The sequence below is a fragment of the Gopherus evgoodei genome, chromosome 1 (genome assembly GCF_007399415.2).
Source record: "Gopherus evgoodei ecotype Sinaloan lineage chromosome 1, rGopEvg1_v1.p, whole genome shotgun sequence".
NCBI lineage: Eukaryota > Metazoa > Chordata > Testudines > Testudinidae > Gopherus > Gopherus evgoodei.
In genome coordinates, this window is record NC_044322.1 from 258,806,132 (window position 1) to 258,830,596 (window position 24,465).

Sequence of the window (24,465 nt, forward strand, 5' to 3'; positions counted from 1 at the left end):
GAAGTCACAAGGCACAGCCCGAAGGAAACTACATCCTTAAGCACTAATTCTACGAAGAGATCTGTGCAGGAGTCCATACTGACTTTAATTGGGCTCTCTGTTGGTATAATGGGGTGCCCACACACATCCACTTTCAGGATCAGGACCTATATTAGCACAGAAAATATAGTTCAGAAATGTTGCAGCAAATGACAGTCTAATGTTTGGATCAGTCGCAGAAATATCTGTTGGGTTTTTTTTCCTTCAAAAAATAATATCAAAATAATTTTATAATCTAATTTAGCTATACAATCTACAGTACACACCACTGAAAAGTTAACATCTGGTACAGTATAAATAACCCATATTTATAATTATCTGATTGCACATCCCACTATGCCAGTTGCATTTAACAGGGATGACGAAATTGACAGTTTAGGTTCCAGGTTGTGAGGATAACTAAAGGGTATGGCTACATTTGAAGTGTGAGTGTAGTCAGAGCGGCAGCGCTGGGAGAGAGCTCTCTCAGCACTGCATGTAAACCACATCTCTTACGGGTGTAGCGTGTAGCGCTGGGAGCCGTGCTCCCAGCGCTGCTGCCCTGATTACACTGACGCTTTACAGCACTGTATCTTGCAGCGCTCGGGGGTGTTTTTTCACACCCCAGTTGCAGCGCTGTAAAGTGTGAGTGTAGCCAAGCCCTCAGTAGAGAAACTGACTTGCACAAACTCCAGGTCACTTGAAATCCAGCAGTTTCTCCACTCTTGGGGTATAAAACTCATCTCTGAGTTTTGGCCCCAGCTGCACGCTCTAGGAAACAAACAATGTAGATTTAATTCCTCTTAAGAAAGTAACTTTAATCTGTGAGGAAAGAAGATGAGAAGTTAGTTTTTCTTTCCTGAGGGAACTGAGGTACTTCTAGGTTTAAGTAATGGCACCTAATACAACCGGGATGGATATAAATATCCTAAAACAAAGAGCAATAGAAATAATACTATAATAAAAATATTCTAGGCAATAGCACAGTAGCATCATACTACAATACAGCATTTGCTTTTTAATAACACTCAGTATGTCCAATCTATCCAGGGCAGTGGGTTTTCAACCTTTTTTCATTTGCAGACCCCTACAAACTTGCAAATGGAAGTGCCTTTGGAAATCTTAGGCATAGTCTGCAGACCCCGCAGGGGTCCCACAGACCACAGGTTGAAAACCACAGATTTAGGGCCCCAGTCCTGTAAATGGGACTGCAGTGATGGACTCCTCCACTTCAGGCCACTTATGCAAAGCAGTTTGCAGGGTCAGGACCTAGGTGTGTTTCCATCTCTGTCCTTTTAGACCCGTGGTGCTGACAGGCCGAGGTGATGGCACTGCTTGTACTTGTGGGTACTGTCACTGGCTCCCCGTGGTTAGCTTTGGAGCGCTCACCAGCGCCCTCAGTCCAGGCTTGCTATGTAGACACAAGTGACCCGGCTACAGCGCCCTGGGGACCCCCAAGGGAGCAGCTCCCCGCAGCCCCTGGGCTCAGCGTACCCAGGTCCCGCCTCGGAACGCGCCGCGCGCTCCTGCCCGCGGCCCCGCTGCGACTCCAAACAGCGCCCCGCCTCCCGCGGGCCCGGAAGCGCGAGGTCACGTGACTGGCTGTGAACAGCCCCTATCTGACTGCCCGGTTGGCCCAAGCGGGCGGCGAGATAGAGCGTTTTCACAGCCCGGAAGCCCCGCCCCCATGCTGGCTTAGCCCCGCCCCCTGCTCCACGGCTGCCCGCCCCCTCCCCCTTCCTTGCCCGCCCGCCTGCCCGGCTCTCCGCGGCGCAGTCGGCGGGCCGAGGCCATGGTGGAGCCGGCAGACGAGGCGCCGCTGCTCTTCTGGGCCGAGGGCCCCGCGGTCTCTCTGCCGCAGGCCGAGCCGGAGCGGGGCGGCTGGAGCCTGGCCCCGGGGGGCGGCGCGGCGTGGGGCGGCCCCGGGGAGCTGCCGCGGGGGCCGGAGGCGGAGGCGGACCAGATCGTGGCGGTGTTCGTGGTCACCTTCGATCCCCGCTCCGGTAAGGGCGGCCCGGCCCGCGGGGATGCTGCGCCCCCTCCGTGCGCTGCCTGGGAAACCGCGGGCGGGAGCCCCTCCCGCATCCATCCCCGCGGGCTCCGCTGTGATGGGAAACGCTGCTGCCCCCTGTCGCCTCCTCCCTGATCCCACCCCGGGGATGGGGGGTGGGGGCTGTGGGAATCTCGCTTCTCCCCCCGCTCCCAGGCTGAGCCGCCTGGTCATCGCTGTCGTGAGTTGGGGAGGCCTCGGCAGGTCCCCAGGAAAACGCTTTCGGGGATGAGAGACACCTTGGGAATCCTGCTCCTTTTCCTTCCTTTCCCCCCCCCTCACCTCTTGGGCTGAGCAGCCTGATCATCCCCGTGATGAGTTGGGGATGCCGCAACAGGTCCTTTCTCAAGGGAAATATTGCACACCTCACACATCTAGTGCTCATGCCCATGGGGGATGAGAGAGAAACCGTGTGGGAATCTCTTTCTCGCCAACTCTCTCCCTCCCCTACTCCCTGGCTCAGCAGCCTGATCATCACTGTGATGAGTTGGGGGTGGAGGGCAGCCGGTTTCCAGAAAAAACTGCTATATTCCCCCTCGTTCAGAAAAGATTGCTACATTCCTCCTCTTTAAATCCTCCCCATCACCCACTGATCTTCATGGGGTGATGGAAAAGCCCTGGAAAACTCTCCCCACTTCAGCACCCTCTATTCTGGTGAAGAGCTGAGGCGGGTCTCTGCAGCATTCTCTCACAGGAAAATATGATACTGTGTCCCTGTTTTCGCCATAGGTATTTATGGGTAAGTGAGTTGAGGCAAGCCATGGAAGCCTCACCCACCAAACACTGGCTACACTCACCTGCTGCATGTAGTACAGTGTGTTAGATGGTGATGAACATAGCCACCATCACTACAGTATCTGACCACTTCCCCAGCATGCATGTTGTTTTCCTGTGGCTTGCATTATATTTGCCAAGTATAGTGCAACAAAGTGCTATTTACTTCCGTTCATGCAACTTTGAGATCTTGGTGTTGCTTTCCCTTCCTCATTATGGGACCTGTGCAGATTAATAACACTCTGCTTATCTATAGCATTTTTCTTCTAGGAATCTCAAGTGTGTTACATACGTTAAGGAATTAAGCCTCTCAGAATTCCTGTGAAATAGGTAGAAGAGTAGTACAGAGGAGGAAATAAGCACAGAGAGGCTTTCTTGTCTGATAACCATGCAGCAAGTCAGTGGCAAAGCTGGGATAAGAATTCAAGATCTTTGACTTCCATTCTCACTAGATTCACTGCCTTTTTACTGATTCTACACATCCATGGGGGATGGGGGAGGCAGGGCAGAGAATGTATGTAGATAGGTGTGTTGCCACATCAGAATAAGTAAGTGGAAGAAGAGGGCATATGGGAAATAGGGGTTAGCACTAGGATTTAATTTTCTGTTAGTGCAGGAGGTGGCTTTCTCTAAGATGCAGCCAAAATAGGTGACCTCAGTGGTGTTATGACAGTGTAGTGGACCCAACAGTGTAATAATCAAGGGGGTGGGGTTTAGCATTCCAAATAAGTGTGATGTTAAATATGATTAGAGTCTCCCTGGGCAAACCTCAGTTTTTCCTAAAACTCCTCTGCCATTTTGTGAGTAGGCAGTTGGGCACACAGAGTGAAAAGTGGTTCTGCAGAAGCTGGACTACTTTCCAGCTATATTTTCAAGTACTGGGTAATGGCGGGTAACGTACCAGTACATCTTGTCTTTGGTGCTGGTTTTATCTGCTGTGGAGGGTTGTACTTAAGTGCTTCCACTTATACAATATAATTCACAGGGAAATAGTGAAAATGGGATGTAAGGAAGTGGTCCAATTTGACCTCTATTGTCCACATGCAACTTTTCAAAGGGGGGGGAAAACAATCGCTCTTCATACTTCTCTACAACAAATAACTTTAGAAAACTATGTCTAGTAGCTATAGTTAAGGTTACGATTATGTCCGAAAGCTGTCGCTTCCAGAGACCTCTGTGACATTTTCTGCATCAGCCTCAGTGAAGCACCCAGGCAGCAGGGGGTCCTGGAGTTCCCAGCTGCTGTGCAGTGGGGGGAGCCCAAGCCCCAGCAGCTGTGGGTGCTGGACACTCTTTCCTTCCCATTTTGTCAGGGATGTTTTTAGTAAAAGTCAGGGACAGGTCATGGGCTTCCATGAATTTTTGTTTATTACCTGTGACTTGTCCATTACTTACTAAATATATCCGTGACAAAATCTTAGCCTTAGCAATAGTATCTGTATGGAAGAAGTAAATTACGTCCCTTGATGGGCATGTAGAGCAGGGGTAGGCAACCTATGGCACGGGTGCCGAAGGTGGCACGTGAGCTGATTTTTCAGTGGCACTAACACTGCCCAGGTCCTGGCCACTGGTCTGGGGGCTCTGCATTTTAATTTAATTTTAAATGAAGCTTCTTAAACATTTTAAAAGCCTTATTTACTTTACATACAACAATAGTTTAGTTATAGAGTATAGACTTATAGAAAGAGACTTTCTAAAAACATTAAAATGTATTACTGGCACACGAAAGCTTAAATTAGAGTGAATAAATGCAGACTCGGCACACCACTTCTGGAAGGTTGCTGACCCCTGATGTAGAGCATTGACTTGTGCTGCTGCTTCTTAGTGTATGCGCAATGTGCCTCAGGTGGCATGTGACCAGGATTCACTGAATTTGGTCTGCTGGTTGGATTATTAGCTTCCCAGCTTGGGCTGGGTATTGACAGGGAGTGCGACGTGAACACTGATCCATGCCTCCTGCTGACTGTACCCAACAAATCACAGCTTTGCTACATATTTATTGATGTCATACCTGTCTTGAGTTCTGTCTGCACAGGCGACTGATTTTTTTTTGTTTGGTGCTCAAGAGATGAATGTTGTTTTTCCAAGGAGTGGTGAACTTATCTCTCAATTGTCTTTCATCACACACTTGGGATCTTGCTCAGTCCTACACTAACTTGGTGTTAATTCTCTTCTGTTATTGACCCAAAATCATGACACTGAGATTACAGAAAATGCTAACCCCTTCATTGCTAGCCCACCACTGCATCTGCTGTTGTCCATTATTAACTTCCTGTTGGTAGGTTAGAGCATACCTGCCATATACATTCACACATGCTGTACAACTGTTCTGTCTGCCTTGATCTAGGGTCTTATATACATCACTTATGTGCAGGGCCGGCTCTACTGTTTTTGCGGCCCCAAGCAGCGAGCCGAATTGCCGCCATGGATGGCGGGGGCAGTCTGTGTGCCATTAGGGTGGCACGAACGATTCCGCGGCAGCAGCAATTCGGAGGCAGTTTCTGTCTTCAACCAGAAGACAGAAGCTGCGCTGCCACGGTCAGCTGAACATAGAAGCTGCCACCGAATTGCCGCCGCCACGGAAATGCACGTGCTACTCTAATAGCACAGGGACTGCCCCTGCCTTCTGCGGCGGCAATTTGGCACGCTGCTTGGGAGCAAAAACACACGGACTGCCACCCTTTGCAGATTGCCGCCCCAAGCACCTGCTTGGAATGCTGGTCCCTGGAGCCGGCCCTGCTTATGTATGTATTTGTAAATACCCTTCAGGTAGTGATCTCTTTCCTTCAGTCAGCAGTGACTGGCTTCTTGTGGCTTTGTGTGAGAGGGCCAGGGTGGCTATGGCAGAAGGACCGGGTCACAGAAGTAAGTTTTGCATTTTGCTCTGAATACACTGAAGTTTCTGTGTATGCTGACCTCTTCTGGGAGTAAGTTATGGGCAGTAGCCAAGAAAGTTTGGTCTTCTGCATGCAAAGCATTGCTCTTGAAGTTGACAGTCCCATAATACCACAGGAACCTGGCTCTCAAGGGAGGTCATGACTACACAGGGTGTGATGGTCCCCTCAGTAACTTGTGCCAAGCCCATGGAGGTCGCTGAAGGTGAAGACTGCTTCTTTTGTATGGCTTGGGGAGGTAACAACAATTACAAATTTATATCTAGATTTGATAGTAGGGACCTTGCTGCAGCAGTGAGCTGGTGAATGTCTTTCAGGCCCCTGGCGAATGAACAAAGGGGACACTGAGAAATGATGTGCTCCTTCATTTGTGCCTAGTGACCACAGTCTCCTACAGGTGTTTGCCTCGTTTTCCCATTTAAAGAGGTTTTGTCCACATCTCCCGGGAGATGTCCTGATGCAATTCAATCTGCACCAGTCTTTCCAACATAAATCAAAACCCAGTAGTTCCTTGACAGGGTCAACAATGAGCTGTTTGTTTTGAGCAGTCGAAACGCTCCCTGTGGTTCTCTATTTAGCCTCGGCATCAAAGTTAAGTGTAAGTCTCTTGATGCAGACCCATAGAGGGTTGCGGGATTTTAATTTTGTCTTTGGTGGGTTCTGCAGGTCATCGTGCAGTGGGGTCTTCGTGTTTGCATTGACGTGGTTGAGAAAGTGAGATGTCTGGGCAGCTCTTCTAATCTGTGGAGGCTGGATGTGCAGTAGGACCGGGAACCAGTTGACCAGTGTCAGGAACGCTCAAATCAACTCTATGCGCATGGCATTATTGAGTTGAGTGTCAAGACATTTAGTGTGACTGCTGTGAGACCACACTGGTGTACAGTATTCAGCTGCAGAATGTACCAAAGAAGTTGTTGCAGTTTGTAAGGTCCATGGACTGGAGCACCAGGGTGTTCTGGCCAATTTCCTGATAAGCGCGACATGAGACCTGACTTTATAGCGGGTGTTCTCGGGGTGTTGTCGAGAGGTTAAACTCTGGTCCAGTGTAACACTGAGATACTTTGAGTTAGCCTCATGGCTGACGCTCTCACTGCAGAACTGCACCACAAGTTTGGTATTAGCCATTTTATTGTTCAGATGGAAAGTGGACACCATGGGTTTTTTTTGGGTTAGGCTTAAGCTTCCAGCATTGGAAATAATCAGCCATTGTGCTAAGATCTTGGGTTAGGGTGCAGCTGATGGTATGGGGGCTTGTATGCTGAACAATTAGGGCAACATCATCCGCATAGATGAATTTCCCCAACTCCATCACTGGTATATCCATGGTGTATAGATTAAAAAGTATGGGGGCCAGGACAGAGCCCGGAGGGATGCCTGAGTGAAGAGTCCTTGGTCTACTGATCTGGCCATTAAGGTATACCTTAAACCAGTGGTCCCCGGTCATTGCTGCCAAGAGGTGGATCGTTTGTTAACAGTGAATGACGCTGGAGACCTTGAGGAGGAAGCCCTGTCTCCAGCCGGTGTCATATGCCGAGGACACATCAACAAGGGCGATTCCTGTCTTCAACTTCTGTTCTCAGTGTGGCTGGTGAGTGAAGCTACTTGGTCACAGCAGTTCCTCCTCTGGTGAAATGCTGCCTCTTCACTGAGAGGATGTCCCTGATAATGTCTGTCAGATGGTGAAGCAGCCCCCCGTTCCATGAGATTTTATGTCTGGCAGCTTTGTGGTTGTCTTTTGCGCATGTTTCTTGGGAGGGCCACGATGTCAATATGATGGTCTTTGAGGGTCCTTGAGAGGTAAACTGCTTTTTCCATGGACATCCCTTCTACAGTAAGTTGGTATATTTGGTCATCTTGCCGGCTGGAGAGGGGAAAAGGTGTGTTTTGTGTGGCGCTATTGGGTATCCAGAAACAGGAAGGAGTCCAGATAGGGCTGACCTGTAGGATAGACACAGGAGGGACAAGTAAAGAGAAGCACTGCTGTGGGATCTTTCAGGCTAAAGAGAGATACAGTGTCGCATTTTTTGAGGGGCACTTGTATCAAACTTGTCAATGTTTGGCATCTTGGAATATTGCGCACAGTGTTGCCTGCCCCGTTACTGTTTCCAGGTGGTGCACTCTAAAAGAAATAGGAGCAGGTCAAATTATGTGTCTTGCTACTTATGTGATTGTGGTGGGCAGCCAACTATCTTGGTAATAAGTTTGGGATGTAGGGCAAGCCTACAGTTAAAATACTGCATTGGTGCAGCTGCAGCACTGTATTGCTTTATTAAAAATGTTCTAATGGCACGTCTACGCTACAAAATTAAGTCAACCTTAGTTATGTTGACGTACAGCCATTGCAGTAATTCAATCACTTTTGCGTGTCCAGTGCACATGGAGCATTGTGAGACGGTTTCTGAAAGGCAGTAACAGTCAATGTAAGCAACACAGTGTCTGCACTAACACTGCGTCGGCCTAACTAAATCAACTTAAGTGCTGTGCCTCTCGTGGAGGTAGAGTTATTAGGCTGGTGTAGTGGGCAAGTTACATCAATAGAAGCTACAGTCTAGTGTAGACACTTGCAGAGTTAGGTTGATGTAATTAACTCTGTAGTATAGAGCAGGCCTAAGTTGATGGGAGAGAACTCTCCTGTCAGTGAAGTTGATCCACCTCCCTGAGACTCAGTAGCTCTTCTGCTGACATAGCACTGTCTACATGGGGGGTTAAGTCGATATAACTATGTCACTCAGGGATGTAGATTTCTCTCATCCCTGAGTGATGTAGTTATTATACCAATATAAATCTGTAGTGTTCTTAATAACACTGCAGCTTGCGAAGGCCTCAGTCCTTCAGCTGGCTTTGAGTGGCCAGACTACTAGTCCTGCAAGTGGAGGATCAGGCCTACAAGTGAACCAATAACTGCTTTGAAAAAGTCCAATTCACCATTATTAAGCTGTTTTGTTTCTTTTTTGTATTTCTTTCATTCTCCAAGTTGAACTAAATCATGTTTAGTTTCACTTTCTGGTTCTCAGGCACTAGCACAGCGTTGCAGTGTTGTGTTGCAGAGTGTATAAATCTAAAAATGTGTTCTCTAACATGTAGATCTTCATGTCTGTGTGGTTGCCCCCCAGCCTCCCCCACCCCCATGAACAGATGGTTACTTTAATAAAGAAGCTAAATGCTGGTGTCACAGTAGCTTCTGGGAGCATCCAAAAATAAGAGGAACAGTGCAGAAAGTCACAAGGGAAACTTTTTTTGGCTCCATTCCTTCCAGAAGCTGCTGATGCTCTTTCTGACTTATCCTAGTGCTGATGAGTGGCTTACAAAAGTTCTTCAAGGAACCTGTGAGCTTTTCTTTTTAAAGCCTCACATTGTGCTCTAAAGTTCAAGTTGTTTGAATGCTGCTTGGGAAGTCCTTCCTCACCAGTCTGGGAGCTGCTTTGTGCATGGTTAGGGAACGGAATAGGCTTCCTGCTCTCACAGAGGCTTCTCCTTCCCCCTCCCTCCTGTCTGTGGTTTGCTCCTTTGTTTGCTCTAGCATCTCGCCAGACTGATTTTTATCTCTTTGCTTGCTCCATGACTGCCACGTCATCGCACAGGGCAAGGTGGTGAGAGTGACTGCCCAAAAGTACACGTGTTGGTGGCTAATGTTCTTTTTAATGGAAGATCCTAGAAAACAGTGTAACTGAATGAGTTTATTCAGGTGTGAGCATGTTGACCTCCAGTGGTTAAAGCACAGGACAGGGTTCTAGTTCCACTTGCTCTGCCACTGACCTGATTTGTGGAACTGGGTGTATTACTTAACCTCAGTCTGTTTACACATCTGTCAAATGGGGATAATACTTGTAAACCCCTGTAGTGATATTTGAGGCTTAACTAATTGAAGGTACTTTGGCTGAAAGGTGCTGTGGAATGATAACGTATCACTATTAACTGTGCTGCTGAAGATCAGTAGTTGATTCACTATGAGCATTAGACTTTCAATTGTGTTTGAAAGAGGAACCTGCGGGAGAACTTGGCGCTAACCACAACTTGTGGTTGAGGGAGCCCTGATCTACTTCCTTAAACTCTTCAGGGAACGATCATCTCGCGTCGTTTTAAAAACAATTATAAATTTTAAAAAGTAGCTACATATAACTAAACACAAACCACAGGCATTATCATAGTGGCTTCCTCCGCCATGATGTACACTACCTAAAAGGTCCAGGTACATCAATAAAGGCTCTGTCGTCTTATGTATTTGTACAGCACCTCTCACAGTAGAGCCCTGATTGGAGTCTCTGGGCACTACCATCATAAAATGAGAAATCCCCTTCGTAGGGGCAGGATAGCTCAGTGGTTTGAGCACTGGCCTGCTAAACCCAGAGTTTTGAGTTCAATCCTTGAGGGGGTCACTTAGGGATCTGGGCAAAATTAGTACTTGGTCCTGCTAGTGAAGGCAGGTGGCTGGACTCAATGACCTTTCAGGGTCCCTTCCAGTTCTATGAGATAGGGGTGTGTGTGTATATACACACACACATATATACACACACACACACACACACACACACATACACATACTTGAGGCTTCTAGAGAGTTCTACCCACTTCCTTGCTTGGTTGTAGTGACTTTTCATTAGCTGTGTGATGATATTGCTGACAAGACAGCCTAGGACTGGCCTCCCCATCTCTGAACAGAATGGATGCACGTGAAATCTCTGCTGTTATTGTATTTAACTTGCTGTATTTATTTCTCTCACTAGGCCCCAAAACCTATTGGAAACAATGTCTACTTGAGCAGAAAAACAGGCTGCTAAATAGAATTATATATGTTCCCTCCTTTGTGCAATATATAAAATACAAAGAAGGGCCAGGATTTTCAGAAATAGTCACCTAAAGTTAGGCACTTATTTAAATGTAGAGTGCACCCCACAGCTCCTACTGACCCAAATGGGTGCTGCTGGGTGCTCAGCTAGTTTTGAAAATCAGCTACTTATTTAGGTGTCAAATTTTAGACTCTTGTTTCTCACAGTCTTGGCCAAGTCTAAGGCCTTGTCTAAACACACAAGTTGTACTGTTTTAACTACACTGCTGTAAAGTGGTGTATTCTCGCACACATCGCAGAGTGGATGTTGTTATATAAGTATAGTGTTTGGGAAGGGGAGTAAGCTTGCCTTCATACTGGCATAACTGTGTACACGCTAGGGCTTGTAGTAGTATAACTTTTGGTGGAAAAATCTCATCCCTGAATATTTGTATTGGTCCAAAATCTGTATGTAGCCCACAAATCTGTTGTGAAAGAGTTTAGGATTAGATTGACTTGTAATATTTTTTGTTTTTCTGTATGGGTCATTCATCTAAAAAAATACTCTCTCTCATCATCTCCACTCCAAGATCAGACTTTTTAGATATTCTTTTCTATTTCAGGCATTAAACTTTTTCTTGTTGGGGGGATAGTCAGTTGCCAATTTATTCAGTCTTAATCTTTTCTGTATCTGTGCACTTTTGTATTTGCTGGAAGAATTATTGTGTTGTAGAGTTAGGAGGTTGGGAAATCCGTGAAACATTTCAGTCAGCTATTAAAATATTAATTAGCTTGAGATGTGTTCCATGGAAGCTGTATAAGGGCGTTGGCTTTAAGATTCCTGTTTGACCAGTCTTACCAAGGAAGATAATGGGCTTCCAGAGGAACGATCCATTGCCCAAGCAGAGCCATCAAGAAGGATAGGAGTGGTCGTGGAGTCTCCACACCCACACTTTGCGTGGGAGGTGGAATTCCAGCTGTCCTGTGGTTTTTGTGGGCTATCGAACCATTAAAATATCACAGGTCTAGGACTGAGGATTGCATGTACTGGGCCTTGGACTAGTGAAAAGGAGGAAATCCTTCTTGTAACAAAATTTTACATACTAAAAAATACGCCAGCTGATTTGCTCAGAGGCTTGGAATTTTGACAAAGACGGATTTGTTGGCAGAGTGCAGGTGAAGCAGTCAAAGGTAGACGACAAACTTGTTAACCCAGTAGTTAAGTTTTCCACATGAATATCATGACCGTATGTGTGTGTGTGTGTGTGTGTGTGTGTGTGTGTGTGTGTGTATATATATATATATATATATATATATATATATATATATATATATATATATACACCAGCCATGCTCATGTCAGTGGAACCTTACACACATATCTGTTTTTTTTAAGCAGTATATATATACTGCTTAAAAAAAACAGATATGTGTGTAAGGTTCCACTGACATGAGCATGGCTGGTGTTACAGTTTACCATGTGTTGCGTGTACACTCCTCCCTACCAGGATGATGATAACACTTTCACTTTTAGCCATAAATCTACATACAAAGTTCTGGCCTGGGCTTTTTAATACCCCTTCATAAGCCTGGCAGAAAGGGGAGAGAGTCCGATTTCCATTCTTCTTGGAGATTTGACTTCTAAATGATTTAGATAATGGCACAGAGAGTACACCTGTAAAGTTTATGGACGATGCCAAGCTGGGAGAGGGTGCAAGTGCTTTGCAGGATAGGATTAACATTCAAAATGATCTGGACAAACTGGAGAAATGGTCTGAAGTAAATAGGTGAAATTCAATAAGGACAAATGCAAAGTACTCCACTTAGGAAGGAACAATGGATTGCACACATACAGAATGTGAAATGACTGTCTAGGAAGGAGTACTGCAGAAAGGGATCTGAAAGTCATAGTGGATCACAGGCTAAATATGAGTGGAGAACAGTGTAACATTGTTGCAAAAAATAAAATAAGGTAAGCAGACCTCATTCTGGAGTGTATTAGTGCAGTGGTTCTCAAACTTCTTTACTGGTGACCCCTTTCACATAGGAAGCCTCTGAGTGTGACCCCCCCCCAATAAATTAAAAACACTTTTAAAAATATATTTAACAGAATTATAAATGCTGGAGGCAAAGCAGGGTTTGGGGTGGAGGCTGACAGTTCACAACCCCCAAAATAATAAGCTCGTGACCCCCTGAGGGGTCCCGACCCCCAGTTTGAGAACCCCTGTATTAGCAGGAGTGTTGTAAACAAGACACAAGAAGTAATTCTTCTGCTCTACTCCATGCTGATAAGGCCTCACCTGTAATATTGTGTTCAGTTCTGGGTGCCACATTTCAGGAAGAACGTGGACAAATTGGAGAGTCCAGAGAAGAGCAACACAAATAATTAAAGGTGTAGAAAACATGACCTGTGAGAAAAGATTGAACAAATTGGATTTCTTTAGTCTGGAGAAGAGGGGGGACATAACAGTTTTTAAGGACATAAAAGGTTGTTATAAGGAGGAGAGTGAAAAATTATTCTTCTTAACTTCTGAGGATAAGACAAGAAGCAATGGGCGTAAATTGCAGCAAGAGAGGTTTAAATTGGACGTTAGAAAAAAGTTCCTAACTGTCAGGGTTGTTAAGCACTGGAACAAATTGCCTAGGAAGGTTGTGGACTCTCTGTCATTGTTGATTTTTACGAGCAGGTTAGACAAACACCTGTCAGGGATGATCTAGTTATTACGTAGCCTTCAGGGGACTGGAGTAGATGACCTCTTGAGGTCCCTTCCAGTCCTGCCAGTCTATGCTGCTTGCCTTTCTTGAACAGGATTTCTAAAATCCTTTCTGAATCCAAGACTTTATCACGGCAACATGGTGCCCTTACCAAATGCCTGGCTATTTAATTTTACATCTTCTCCTTTGCTCTGCTTTTGCACTACAGTGCTGAGGAGAGGGGTAAGATTTGCAGTTTTGGAGACTGAAGTCTTCTGTCCACAGAACTCTCACAGTGCGAACATCAGTAGAGTTAGCCCCTCCTTCACTGCCCTGCCCAAGTACCTGGAAGGACTATCTGCTGTAGCTGCTGCCTGGCAAGCCTTGGAGGGGCAAGTCTGCAAGATATTAAAGAGATTCTGAAATAACTCTTGAGGCCGTGCAATGTACTGATGTTCAGTGCAGCATGTCTGTCTCACAGGCAGTACATGGAGAGTGGTAATGTTGCATCTGTGCTCTGTCTCAGGTACTGGAGAGACCCATCCCACTGTAAGGCCATGTAATAACTGCCCCGTATTGCTCCGAAAACTCGCCTTTTAAAATACTGTTACCAGTGCACTGCTCCTTGATACCCAAGTGATTGATACCTGGCTGCTGCTGATTTGTTGCTGCTTTATCTTTAGTAGAGGGTGGGACCTTTTTCTCCTCCAATGAAAAGTTCTCGCTCCCTTGCCCCACAGGTAACATGGTGGAATGGTGTTTGCCCCAAGACATTGACTTAGAAGGCGTTGAGTTCAAATCCATGGCAAGTGGATCGCACAAAGTCCAGTCGGATTTCATGTGAGTATATTTGGGCTGCGCTGCTCCTTCCCATCCTCCTTAGCCACACACGCCCTCCTCCCTTAGTCCAAAGCTGTAGAAATGAACACTGCCCATCAGCTAAGGCCCCCCAGATTGACTTGCCATAAATTAGCTGCTTTGGAGTGAATTTTCCAGATATTTAGCATCTGCTGCATCAAATATCTGCTCTTTATGTAGGCCCTAACGTATAATGACTTCTGCTCTGGTGGCCAGCCTGCCAATAATAGCAGGTCTGGTTCCTAAAGGTAAACTGACACTAATGCATGAGGCATGAACAAACAAGGAAGCAAACAGAATTGCTAATTTCAGACTCCATTAGGAATGTCAGCAGTCGGGCCAGGGGGCATGCTGGGGATGGGGCAAACTCTTTGCCAGATGGAAAAGAGCAAAACAGGGGAAGGGGAGGTTTTTTTCATTTGTGGTTTTGAGAGAATGCAGAAGAAAACATGTTTAAAAAAAAAACAAACTTGGATGTCTCCTTTAGATGTTGAGTAGTGATCATGTCCTGTCCCCATTTCACTTCCTCTTCCCTCCCTCCTCCTAATGGGAATTCTGGGTCATGCCCTTCCCATCGTATTCCTCCCCACTCTGGTCTCAAGGGCCCCGAGTTGTGGTGCCTCCCTTTGCCAAGGAGGACCGACAGCTGCTCCCTGTAGAGCTTGTAGACTCCATGATTGGCCAGAAGAGGTGTTTGTTTCCATTCTCTGCAAGCCTGGGAGATGGCTTGGGGGCCAAACAGGCCATCGTTACGACAACTAGTTTGACTGACTTTATAAGGTGTGGTGTGTTATCCTCACTGTTCTTTGGAAACACAACGTTATGCTCCCTGGGCCCAGCTTTCTACCCAAGCCTCTCGTCTGAAAATTTTCCCATCATTGCTAACACAGGTTCCACTGCACCAGTGCTAGCAAAGGTTGGGCCTTTAGTGGGAGGAGAGGCACTGGAGGCTGCCAGCTTTCTGAATCCTGTGTAATGTAGACCATGCTGTCAATAGATTTAGAAGACATGGTTAAAATGGCCGAGGCCTGTGTGCACAGGAGGCGATGTAGGGGTGGAGAACTGATATTTTTGATGGGCCTTCCTAGGATCAGCTTGTTATACCATGCCATGTATGTGCCTCTCTTCACACCCTCCCCCTTTCTAGTTATCTTTTGTTGCACATTTGTCCCCAGTTATTTCCGGAAAGGGCTCTGCTTCGGCCTGGCCTGCTTTGAAAACATGCCCGTGGAGAGTGAATTAGAGCGTGGTGCCCGCATGAAGTCTGTGGGGATTCTCTCCCCTTCGTACACCCTGCTCTATAGATACATGCACTTCCTGGAGAACCAGGTTCGGTAAGTTGTCTGTGGGATACAGGATTGGCTGCCTGTGCACCTGGACTGAAGGGTCTGAATGTTTGTGTGGATGGTTGGATGTGAAGGTTTCCCAGGCTACCTTGAACATCAGGTTGCATGTCATTTGAAAGGTAGTTTTCCCTGTATGTGCAATAAGGTTTTGGCATTGAGCAAAGACTTTGAAATGTTGCCACATTAAGACCTTTTTCCAAGAAACAGTACTCTCTCTCCTCCCCCGCTACCCACTTGTGTGTGTGTGTGTGTGTGTGTGTGTGTGTTTCAGGAAATGAGGATCATGATGGAGGAAAGAAATTAAACCTGAGTGAGTAATACAGGACGACTTCAGTGTGTAACACTGTTTTTTTTAATCTGCTGGAGAATTGCTTGTTTTGAACAGGTATTAGAGCAAAGTAATTGTTGATTTCCCTCCTGTCCCTTAAAACCTCAGTTTACTAAAGGTTTCTTGAAAGATTTTTAGAGTCAACAGTGAGATTTTGTTCTTGGCTACATACATGCTTTTGCTCTCTACACAGCGCTGTCCAGTGGGGCTGAAGGATCAGAGCTTGCCAAGGGAATTAAGTAAGGGTAAAAAAGGACTTGCAGGAAAACGCCATCTTGTTTGAACTTGTTCTAAATGTTAAAAACCAGGATCCATTCTCCCATGCATGGAGTATGAGAGTCCTGCCTGACCATTTCAGCCCTGCCTATTTTCCTTGGATGCACTGAAAGATACAGATGCTTATGATGCTGGTGCCACAGCTAGTGAAACCTGAGGCATCCAAGGCTGAATCATGGACTAGGAGATATATGTGGCTGCGGGCAAGGGCCCTGGGATCTGTGGACACCATAAATCTTTCCTACTTTTTGTCTTTTCTAGACACCAGCTGGAGATGCCAGGACATTACTCCCACCTAGAGGCATTTTATGATGACAAGAAGGGGGTCCTCCCTGCTGGCAAGGGTACCTCCAGCTCTCAGCCACCTGTCCACTGGCTGCCCTCCATCCACAGATACATGTATCCAGAGATGAAGGTGATGCAGGCACTGTCCAGCTTGTATGAACATGCAGTGCACTGATGCTCCCAGTGGGTGTAGGACTAGCTAATTTGTGTATAGCAAGTCTCTCTGCTAGGCAAGCTAGTGGAGTTTTCTCCATGCATTTGAGCATTTGTGGGCTGAGCCCTAAGCTGCACAAGGTAGATTCCTGTTATTTAGGCTGAGTATCTCAGGCAACTATCCACTGTTGCAGTGTGCTGCTCTTGCTCCCATGCATCTAGTGTCACAAGTTTGGTGGGTGGCACTGGGCTCTGTGTATCTACGACTTGCTCCCATATTCTGCTTTTGTATTTAGCATCTCTGTGTGTTCCTGTAGCATCTCTCATAAGCCGTTCTCTTCTCCTGACCCTCAGATCACACACCCCGCAGGCTGTATGTCTCAGTTCATTAAGTTCTTTGGAGAGCAGATCTTCATCCTCTGGAAGTTCGCTCTGCTACGCAAGCGCATTTTGATATTTTCACCACCGCCAGTAGGAGTTGTCTGCTATAGAGGTACGGCGTCATGGTCAAAACCCTCAGACCTCTTCCTTCCCACGCCTGAAGGACAGTGACTTGTACACATGCGCACACACCCCTCCTAGCTGATATGGAGGGACGCAGTGCTGTTCTCCCAAGACAGCCGCTAGGGAAGATGAGGGGCAGGGTTTGCAAAACAACCCTGAGGCTCCCCTCCCCTACTTCTTGCAAGCATGTTTTTCCCAGGCCTTGTTGGCCCAAAGAGTTATGAACCTGAACTCGTGTCTCTGTGTGGCAGCACCAGATGCTGTTGCCTGACTTTCATTTCACCAACAAGCTGGGTGAGGGGGATAGAATGTCTAAACATTTTGCAGGAACTTAAGTAAGAATTTAAATAACGTTGCCCAATGGGAGAGTCAGAGTGAAATGTAAGCATTTCACTGCTGGTCAGATGCCACTATGCTGTGCTATAAACACTGTGTGTTTAGGAGCACTTTAAGCAAATGGGGACAAGAGAAACAAGGAGGGGGCATTGTGGACCCTACTGAGAGGGAATAGTGTGGGCATTGTATTATCCCTTTCTCTCACCTGCAGTGTATTGCTGTTGCTGCCTAGCCAATGTCTCACTGCCTGGCATTGGGGGGACCGTTCCAGAGTCCAAGCCTTTCTTCTATGTGAATGTGGCAGACATAGAAATGCTGGAGACTGAAGTGTCTTATGTGGCCTGTAAGTACAGCAGCCTCTTTGCTTCCCTACTGCTTCACCCCAAGCTGCAATTTCTGATGGATCAGGAGGTACCTTTTAAAACTGAAGCTGAAAATATGTCTTGATGGTGAGAGATACTGTGAAATAAAAGAGAAGAGATCTTAACCTGTGTGGGTGTGGCCAGGTCCTGTTCTCATCCAACAATCACTGGATTGTAATGTGTCTGGGTGTGGCTGTGTGTTGTTCTCATCGAACAGCAAAGCAAGAGAGAACAGCTACCCTGCAAGTAGAATGTCTGAAAATCTTCCTCTCCCTCTGGTCTCGGCAGGCACAACAGAAAAGATCTTTGAGGAGAAGCGAGATCTCTACGACGTCTATGTGGATAACCAGAATGTGAAGACACACCACGAGCACCTGCAGCCACTCCTGAAGATTAACAGTGCCGACAAGGAAAAATATCAGCGTCTCAATGACCAGAGGTAGTGGAGGGAACCTGAGTGGGGGGAGCGATGGAACCAGTATCTCAGTCTCTTCACTTTCTTGATTTGTCTTGTCTTCATTTTCCTGATTTCTTGCTGCTTTGGTTTATTCTCTTGACCCTCTCATTCATTACCTGTATGGTGGTGGTTTGTATTACAAGCAGGGCCTAGAGACTCCAGCTGAGATCAGGGCACCTTTGTGCTGGGCACTGTACAAACACACAGTATTAGTCAGTCCCTGTCATTCTTAGATAGACAAGGTAGATAAAGAGTGAGAAGGGAAACAGGCATGGAGATGAAGTGACTAGCCCAGGGTCATGCAATGGGTTTAGGGGCAGAGCTGAGAGAAGAATCCAGATCTCCTGACTCCCAGCCTAGTGCCCTGTCCATGGGACTCTGCCGCCACCTATAGATTAAAGATGAAGGTTTTAGTACCTTTATCTTCAATAAATGGTGATGTCTTCAGTCAGAACCCTGTTTGGTGCTACTGCTCTGGGGTTCGTTGCTTGTACGTGTGTTTGATTTGCCTCCCTTCTCCCAGGCAGATGTTGATGTACTCTCAGGAGGTGGAGGAGGACTGCAGCTCCTGTGAAGAGGACCTCTTTATCTTGTGAGTTGCTCCCTGCACCACTGAATAACAACCAGGTTCCAGGGAGTCTTTAAAGTGTGGTTTCGCACGGAGGGCCTGTGCACCACTGGCAGCCTAGGGTCCAGTCGTTGTCTCACTGGTTTCATATCACACTAGCTTAGCTTGCAAATATAGAGTTTTTTCGGGGGGCTGGAAGTGTTTGGAGGGGATATGGGGACCCATAAAGCATGGGTTGGAAATGGAAGAGGTTTCTAGAACACCAGCATCTTCTGACCCTCCTCAGAATTCCTGGCTATGCTGGGGGAGGCCAAACAGCTTGTTGAGATGCAGACACTGCTCTGGCTGTGTGGAGCAAACTGCCTCTGCTTGTCGGCCGGGCAGTTACATGTGTGGCGGTTTCAGAAGAGGCTGGGATGAAGGGTTGGGTAATGCTTGTGTAGTTCCTGTAGTCTGTGAGGAAATACGTGGCAACTGAAGTACTAAATAGACCTTGGCTCCTCCTATGGAGTCCTTCACCACACACTATTATTGCTTATGTCCTGTGGTGGGAAAGGGATATGCATGAGAGTAATGCGATTTAAATGGTCTGAAGGAAAATTGAGGGTGACTATTAGGGAGAGCTTGCCAAGACTGAGGTGCTTTGGACTATGAACAGCCTGCCACAGCGCACAGGGAAAGCCTCATTGTTTGTCATTTAAAACTAGACTGTGGTTGGAAAGGATATGGGACCAGGGAACAGTGCTGTACCTGAAAGGGGATGCAGGAGGTGGCCAACCGAATTTTCATCTCCCAAGTTATGTTCCTTGTTTGGTGCTGAAGCTTAGTCATAGTTAGAATCTGGTGGCTCAAGAACAGGTAATGGAGAAATCATTTGGGTCAGCATAGTGGCTTGGTGCTTTTGTCCACTCAGTTCCCACACTGTATTAGGGGAGACATATGTTGGATTTCTACACTTGGTCTTTTATTCCCCACAATAAATGTGTTTGTTGAGTCAGCGCCCACCTTAAATAAGCCAGCCTGAAGCGTGTTGAGTAAAAGGTTCACTATTGACCTACCACATGTGCAACACCATGTTGGAAAGAAGGTAGGAATGTTTAAAGTGGGACACTGGGGATGGTGTAGAAAATCTGTCTTCCATTTTTCTTTTCAATCCCATCTCCTCTTCCCTGTTTGCTGTGTCCTCCTGCAGGTTTTTCATGGAGCAGAACAATCGGATATTTCAGACACTGATGGAGGTGTCAGCCAGCCAGGACAAGACCTTGACAGCTGACCATGCCCGGGGCATGGGCCTGGACCCACAAGGTGATCGAAGCTTCCTAATGGACCTGCTGGAAGTGTATGGCATTGATGTCATGCTAGTCATTGATAACCCCTGCTGCACTTAAACTGAGGACAGGAGAGATGGAGCAGCGATGGCTTTTTAAAGACTATGGAACGTCGCTTAGGAACATCACTGGAACTCACCACACCGTCACTGGAAGGATCTCATTTATTTAATAACTTTATACAGAAAAGTATTTATAATTTTAAACAAAATGTGATTTTATTTTCCTTTCTTCAAGATTGACTGCTCAAGGTTTGGTTTGTTTTTTTCCTGATATCCATAGGAGCAATGGCACCTTTTCACCAACCCTCACAGTTGACATTGGCAACTGCTTTCGACCAAGTCTGGACTTCTGAGGGGCTGGAGATTTCAGGGAAAGCACCTTCTGTCATGGGGACCAATATGAAATCATGCATATTTGAGCCTTCAGGAGTTGACTGTGGAGAATGTCCCCTCCCAGTGCTCCCCAATCTCTTCAACATCTTCCACCCTACTGTTTCTCACTGGGGACAGTTAATCATGCAGGTTAGACTCTGTACACTCCAGTCGCCCATCCTTTCAGCAGTTGAGTTGGAGTCCAACCACCATTCCCATCTATAGCAGAAGAAAATGGTTAAGACTAGACGTGGTACAGGATCACATGATCACTTTGCATTATGGGATGGTAGAAGGTGTCACATTCTCATTTCAAGCATTTGAAAGGTGGAGTGATCTAGAACCTATCCTCCCCATTTCATGCCTGGCGCACAGGAGAATGGAAAAGCTCTTCACCTCCTGGTGTCTCCTAACTCCTTTATTTATTATTTGCATGGATCCTGCTTTGATTAAAGATTTTAAAACAGCAGGATAGTGTCCAGGTATCCCCTACCGAGCAGTGACCAATATCACAACGGCACCCTGCAGTTGCTGTGCTTTGCAGTCTCTTCTCAGGGCAGGGTTGAGCACTGTTGATAGAGCTGTGTGGGAAATGCTTGGCCCTGACTCGTCATCCGCCCTTCCTTTACTGCTAACTTCACCAACAGAACGGGCAGAATCTTTCTGCAGGGTCTGCTGCTTACCCCGCTTCCTGTCTTGTTCTCCCAGTGCCATGAGTTTGTATCAGTTTGTGCTTTGCCCTGGCTACCAACTAACCAGTCATTGTTCTGCTTGAGCATTCAGTTAAGTGGATCATGATTTTGTCTGGCCACTGTCAATGGGACAGCCCACTGGTTTTTCAGTGAGAGGTACAGGAGGTTGTAGCCCGGCCTTACTATTTGCAGTGAGTTCCCTTGTGGCTTGGAGTTCTCTTCTGGTTCAGCTGCCAGAGATGGGTGGGTGGGTGTGTTTTAGGGAGAGGAGACAAAATGACAGATTTTTCTTCCTGCCCATTAGCTCTGCTTCTCCTCAGCATAGAGATTTCTCACTCCTCAGCAATGGGTGTGGACCAGTGACCACTGGCTGGACAATAGGGCCCCTTGCTTGTTCCTGTGAAAGGCTGGCTGTGTTCGGGATGCCTTCCTCCCCTTGCAACACTTGAATGTATGATGCTAAGTCCTAGGAGTAACTAGCTGCCTTGCAGCACTTGATGTTCTTACTGGCCTTCATTCAGCAAGGCAGTACCACTGACTACTCTGTCCTGGTGACTTCAGTAGGTTTACTCACATCCTTGAAATTAGGCATATGCTTAAGTACCTTGTTTGAACTGAGACCATAATAATCTAGCTGCCCTTTTCCCTAGACTTATTTCAGCATCTTGGCTCTCTTGTAAGCCATAATCCAGCATTTCATGTTCTAGCCCTCTAACTACTATGGAAGTGTTCCTTGCCATAAACAGAATGGACACTCCAGTCCTTTCTTCTGGATTTTGCTGCTGGATAGGGTTCAGCCTGACCACCCTACATTCCCCAGTTCCTTGTTTCAACCCATGTATTTATTTAAACACACCTCCCCCTCAAAGAATCTCCTGCACTGCATCACTGATTTAGCATCTGTGCCTTTTGAGGTGCTTAGAGGCAGGCACATTCCAGCTTTCCATGAGGTTTATCTCCTGCAGACATCTCAGTTGTTTACTTGAGATTCAAGGTCTTTCCTAACCCAAGGGAGCAGAGAGTTGAGGTTGAGGGAAGGGAAAGGAGGGAAACAACCTCGCACAGGCAAATCAAGGCCCTCCTAGTGCTATTTTAATTAGTGTAATATGTAGCACATCACAGCCTCCAAGTGCTGGGTCAGCAAAGTGGAGTCTTTTTTTCTCTCTGCTTCTCCTGGACTCCGACTACTTTCCTACAGGAGAAAAACATGCTGCTACTTTTGTTGTCTGTCCTTTGCGGTTCTGTTGCATTAATTTTCCCTACAAGGGTAGCGTTTGACAGACTGAAGAACTTGAACAGAGCTGGTTGCAATTAAAGTCACTTCTGAGGAAGGCGCTGTCTTGATTTTTGTTTTGCTTTTGTTTTGACCTCTTTTCAAGCTGAATTGCCCAATACAATCCACATTTGACTCTGCCCTCAGTTGGTGCCCTCCCACCTCATTTCTGTTGGGTTCTATCTCACTAGCCATCTCCACCCAAGAAGATTCTCTCTGCAAGGAGGAGGTACGGCAGACATGCATTACTGCGGTTTGAGTAACCTATGTATGTTAGGAATAAACAAAGGCATTGAAATGTCAATCACCTAGTTCCTTTTTGCTATGGCTTGACTCAGAGTTTTGCTCTGATCAGCTTTTAGGGGCCCTCTCCTGCTCCCACTGAAATTGGTAGTTCTGTTCATTTGAGTAGGAGCAGGCATTTAGTTTGTATCCTTGGGAGCTTACAGCCCTCTGCAACCTAAAACTTTCTAACATGTTTCTGAGCTGTAGCAGGGCCGTGTGTGTTCATGCGCTGTCAGAAAACCAGCTCCATCAGAGGACATTGCCAGAAGAGGATAAAGGAGGAGCAACAAAGCGATGGCATAGCTAGGGTAAAAGAATCTGCTGACTTGCATCCTGGCTGGATAGCTATAGTCTGTCGGCTCTGCTGTGTAATCTGGTTTCCATAAGCCTTTCTTGAAAGGCAGCTGCTTCAGGAGGTGAGAAGTATCCAAACAAGAAGGGCCTCCTTGTTGCTCTATTGGAGGGAATTTGCTGCCAAAATATGAGGCAGTGCTGTGACTCACCTGCTTTGGCTGTCTGAAGTAACTGCTCCTCATGTCTGGCTTCTTGGTAGTGAAAGCAGTGGTAGTTCTGCAACCTTAGGGTAGATGTGAGCAACCCAACAGTGTGGTGTAGAGGGATTGGTTATGAATTGCTAAGGAAGCAGTTACTGGTTTCTGCCTTTGAAGACAAAGCATTATTGCACATATTTCCTCCTAGTATTACAGGCAACATGAATCTGAATTCTTCTCCTCTTCCTTCAAAAGTCAACTCTGGAGAATTATTGCAACCCTGTGTAGTGCTTTGCTGTTCTGGGTGTTTTTTTTTTAAACCCCGTGCAGCTAGAAGGTCTTGGTAAAGGAGTGCCTTTTGGGATGGGGGAAGAGGAGGAGAATGTGTTTTTAACAGTAAAGCTTGCTTGTTTGTTTTTGACTAAAAGGAGGGCAAGATGTGACACTGTCTTTTTGTCATTGGGAGCTAGTGGAAAATCCTTCTGCAGAAATGTTGAAAGTACTTTGCCTTTAACGTGGTGCCTTTTAGGTTTTTTTAATGTGACTATGGCATGCTATCTGATCCCCTCATAACAGCCATGTGACAAAGCTGTAATGTCTCGGATCGGAGTCTTTCTAACCTCACATTAACTTTTGTGTTTAAAGTAGAGAGCAACAGCCTTTCCATCAGAGTCTACAGTGGCATTCTCACCATTGATTTGAAACGGGTCTGTATGTAAGAATCCAGTTCTTTCCTGCAGGGGGGGAGAGAGAAGGGAAAGTGGAAGCTGCTTAAACTTCCAAGAGTTCTCTGAACTTTGTATTAGTCACAACTACTTAAGCAGGTCATAAGATCTATCTTATGTGTAACCCTTGATTATTTGTACTACAGGGCTGTATGTGATTGTAACGGCCTGGGCTGGATCCATTGCTGTCAATGGGCCAAGGATTTCATAGAATTGTAGGACTGGAAGTGACCTCAAGAGGTCATCTATAACAGTCCCTTACACTTACGGCAGGACGAAATATTATCTAGACCATCCCTGACAGGTGTTTATCTAAATTGTTCTTAAAATCTCCAATAATGGAGATTCCACAACTTCTCTAGGCAATTTATTTCATTGCTTAACCACCCTGACAGCACTTGCTGAAATTTAAGACCATTACTTCTTGTCCTATCTTTAGAGGTTAAAAAGAATAATTTTTTTCCCCTCATCTTTCTAACAACCTTTTATATACTTGAAAACTGTTATTCTCCGCCTCAATCTTCTCTTCTCCAGACTAAACAAACCCATTTTTTTCAATCTTCCCTCATAGGTCATGTTTTCTAGACCTTTAATCATTGTTCTCTGAACTTTCTCCACATCTTTCCTGA

The 24,465-nt window shown here is 46.3% G+C and overlaps 1 protein-coding gene across 1 annotated transcript; it reads left to right on the plus strand.

The window, feature by feature from the left end:
* The first annotated feature begins 1,810 nt into the window (after nucleotides 1–1,810).
* Nucleotides 1,811–24,187, plus strand: DENND11 (DENN domain containing 11). The gene is made up of 9 exons (XM_030543942.1): nucleotides 1,811–2,021; nucleotides 13,936–14,035; nucleotides 15,229–15,387; nucleotides 16,265–16,418; nucleotides 16,796–16,934; nucleotides 17,493–17,624; nucleotides 17,932–18,082; nucleotides 18,624–18,692; nucleotides 19,861–24,187. The coding sequence occupies exons 1-9, from the start codon at nucleotides 1,811–1,813 to the stop codon at nucleotides 20,054–20,056; spliced, it is 1,311 nt and encodes a 436-aa protein (XP_030399802.1). The 3' UTR covers nucleotides 20,057–24,187.
* Nucleotides 24,188–24,465: the final 278 nt, after the last annotated feature.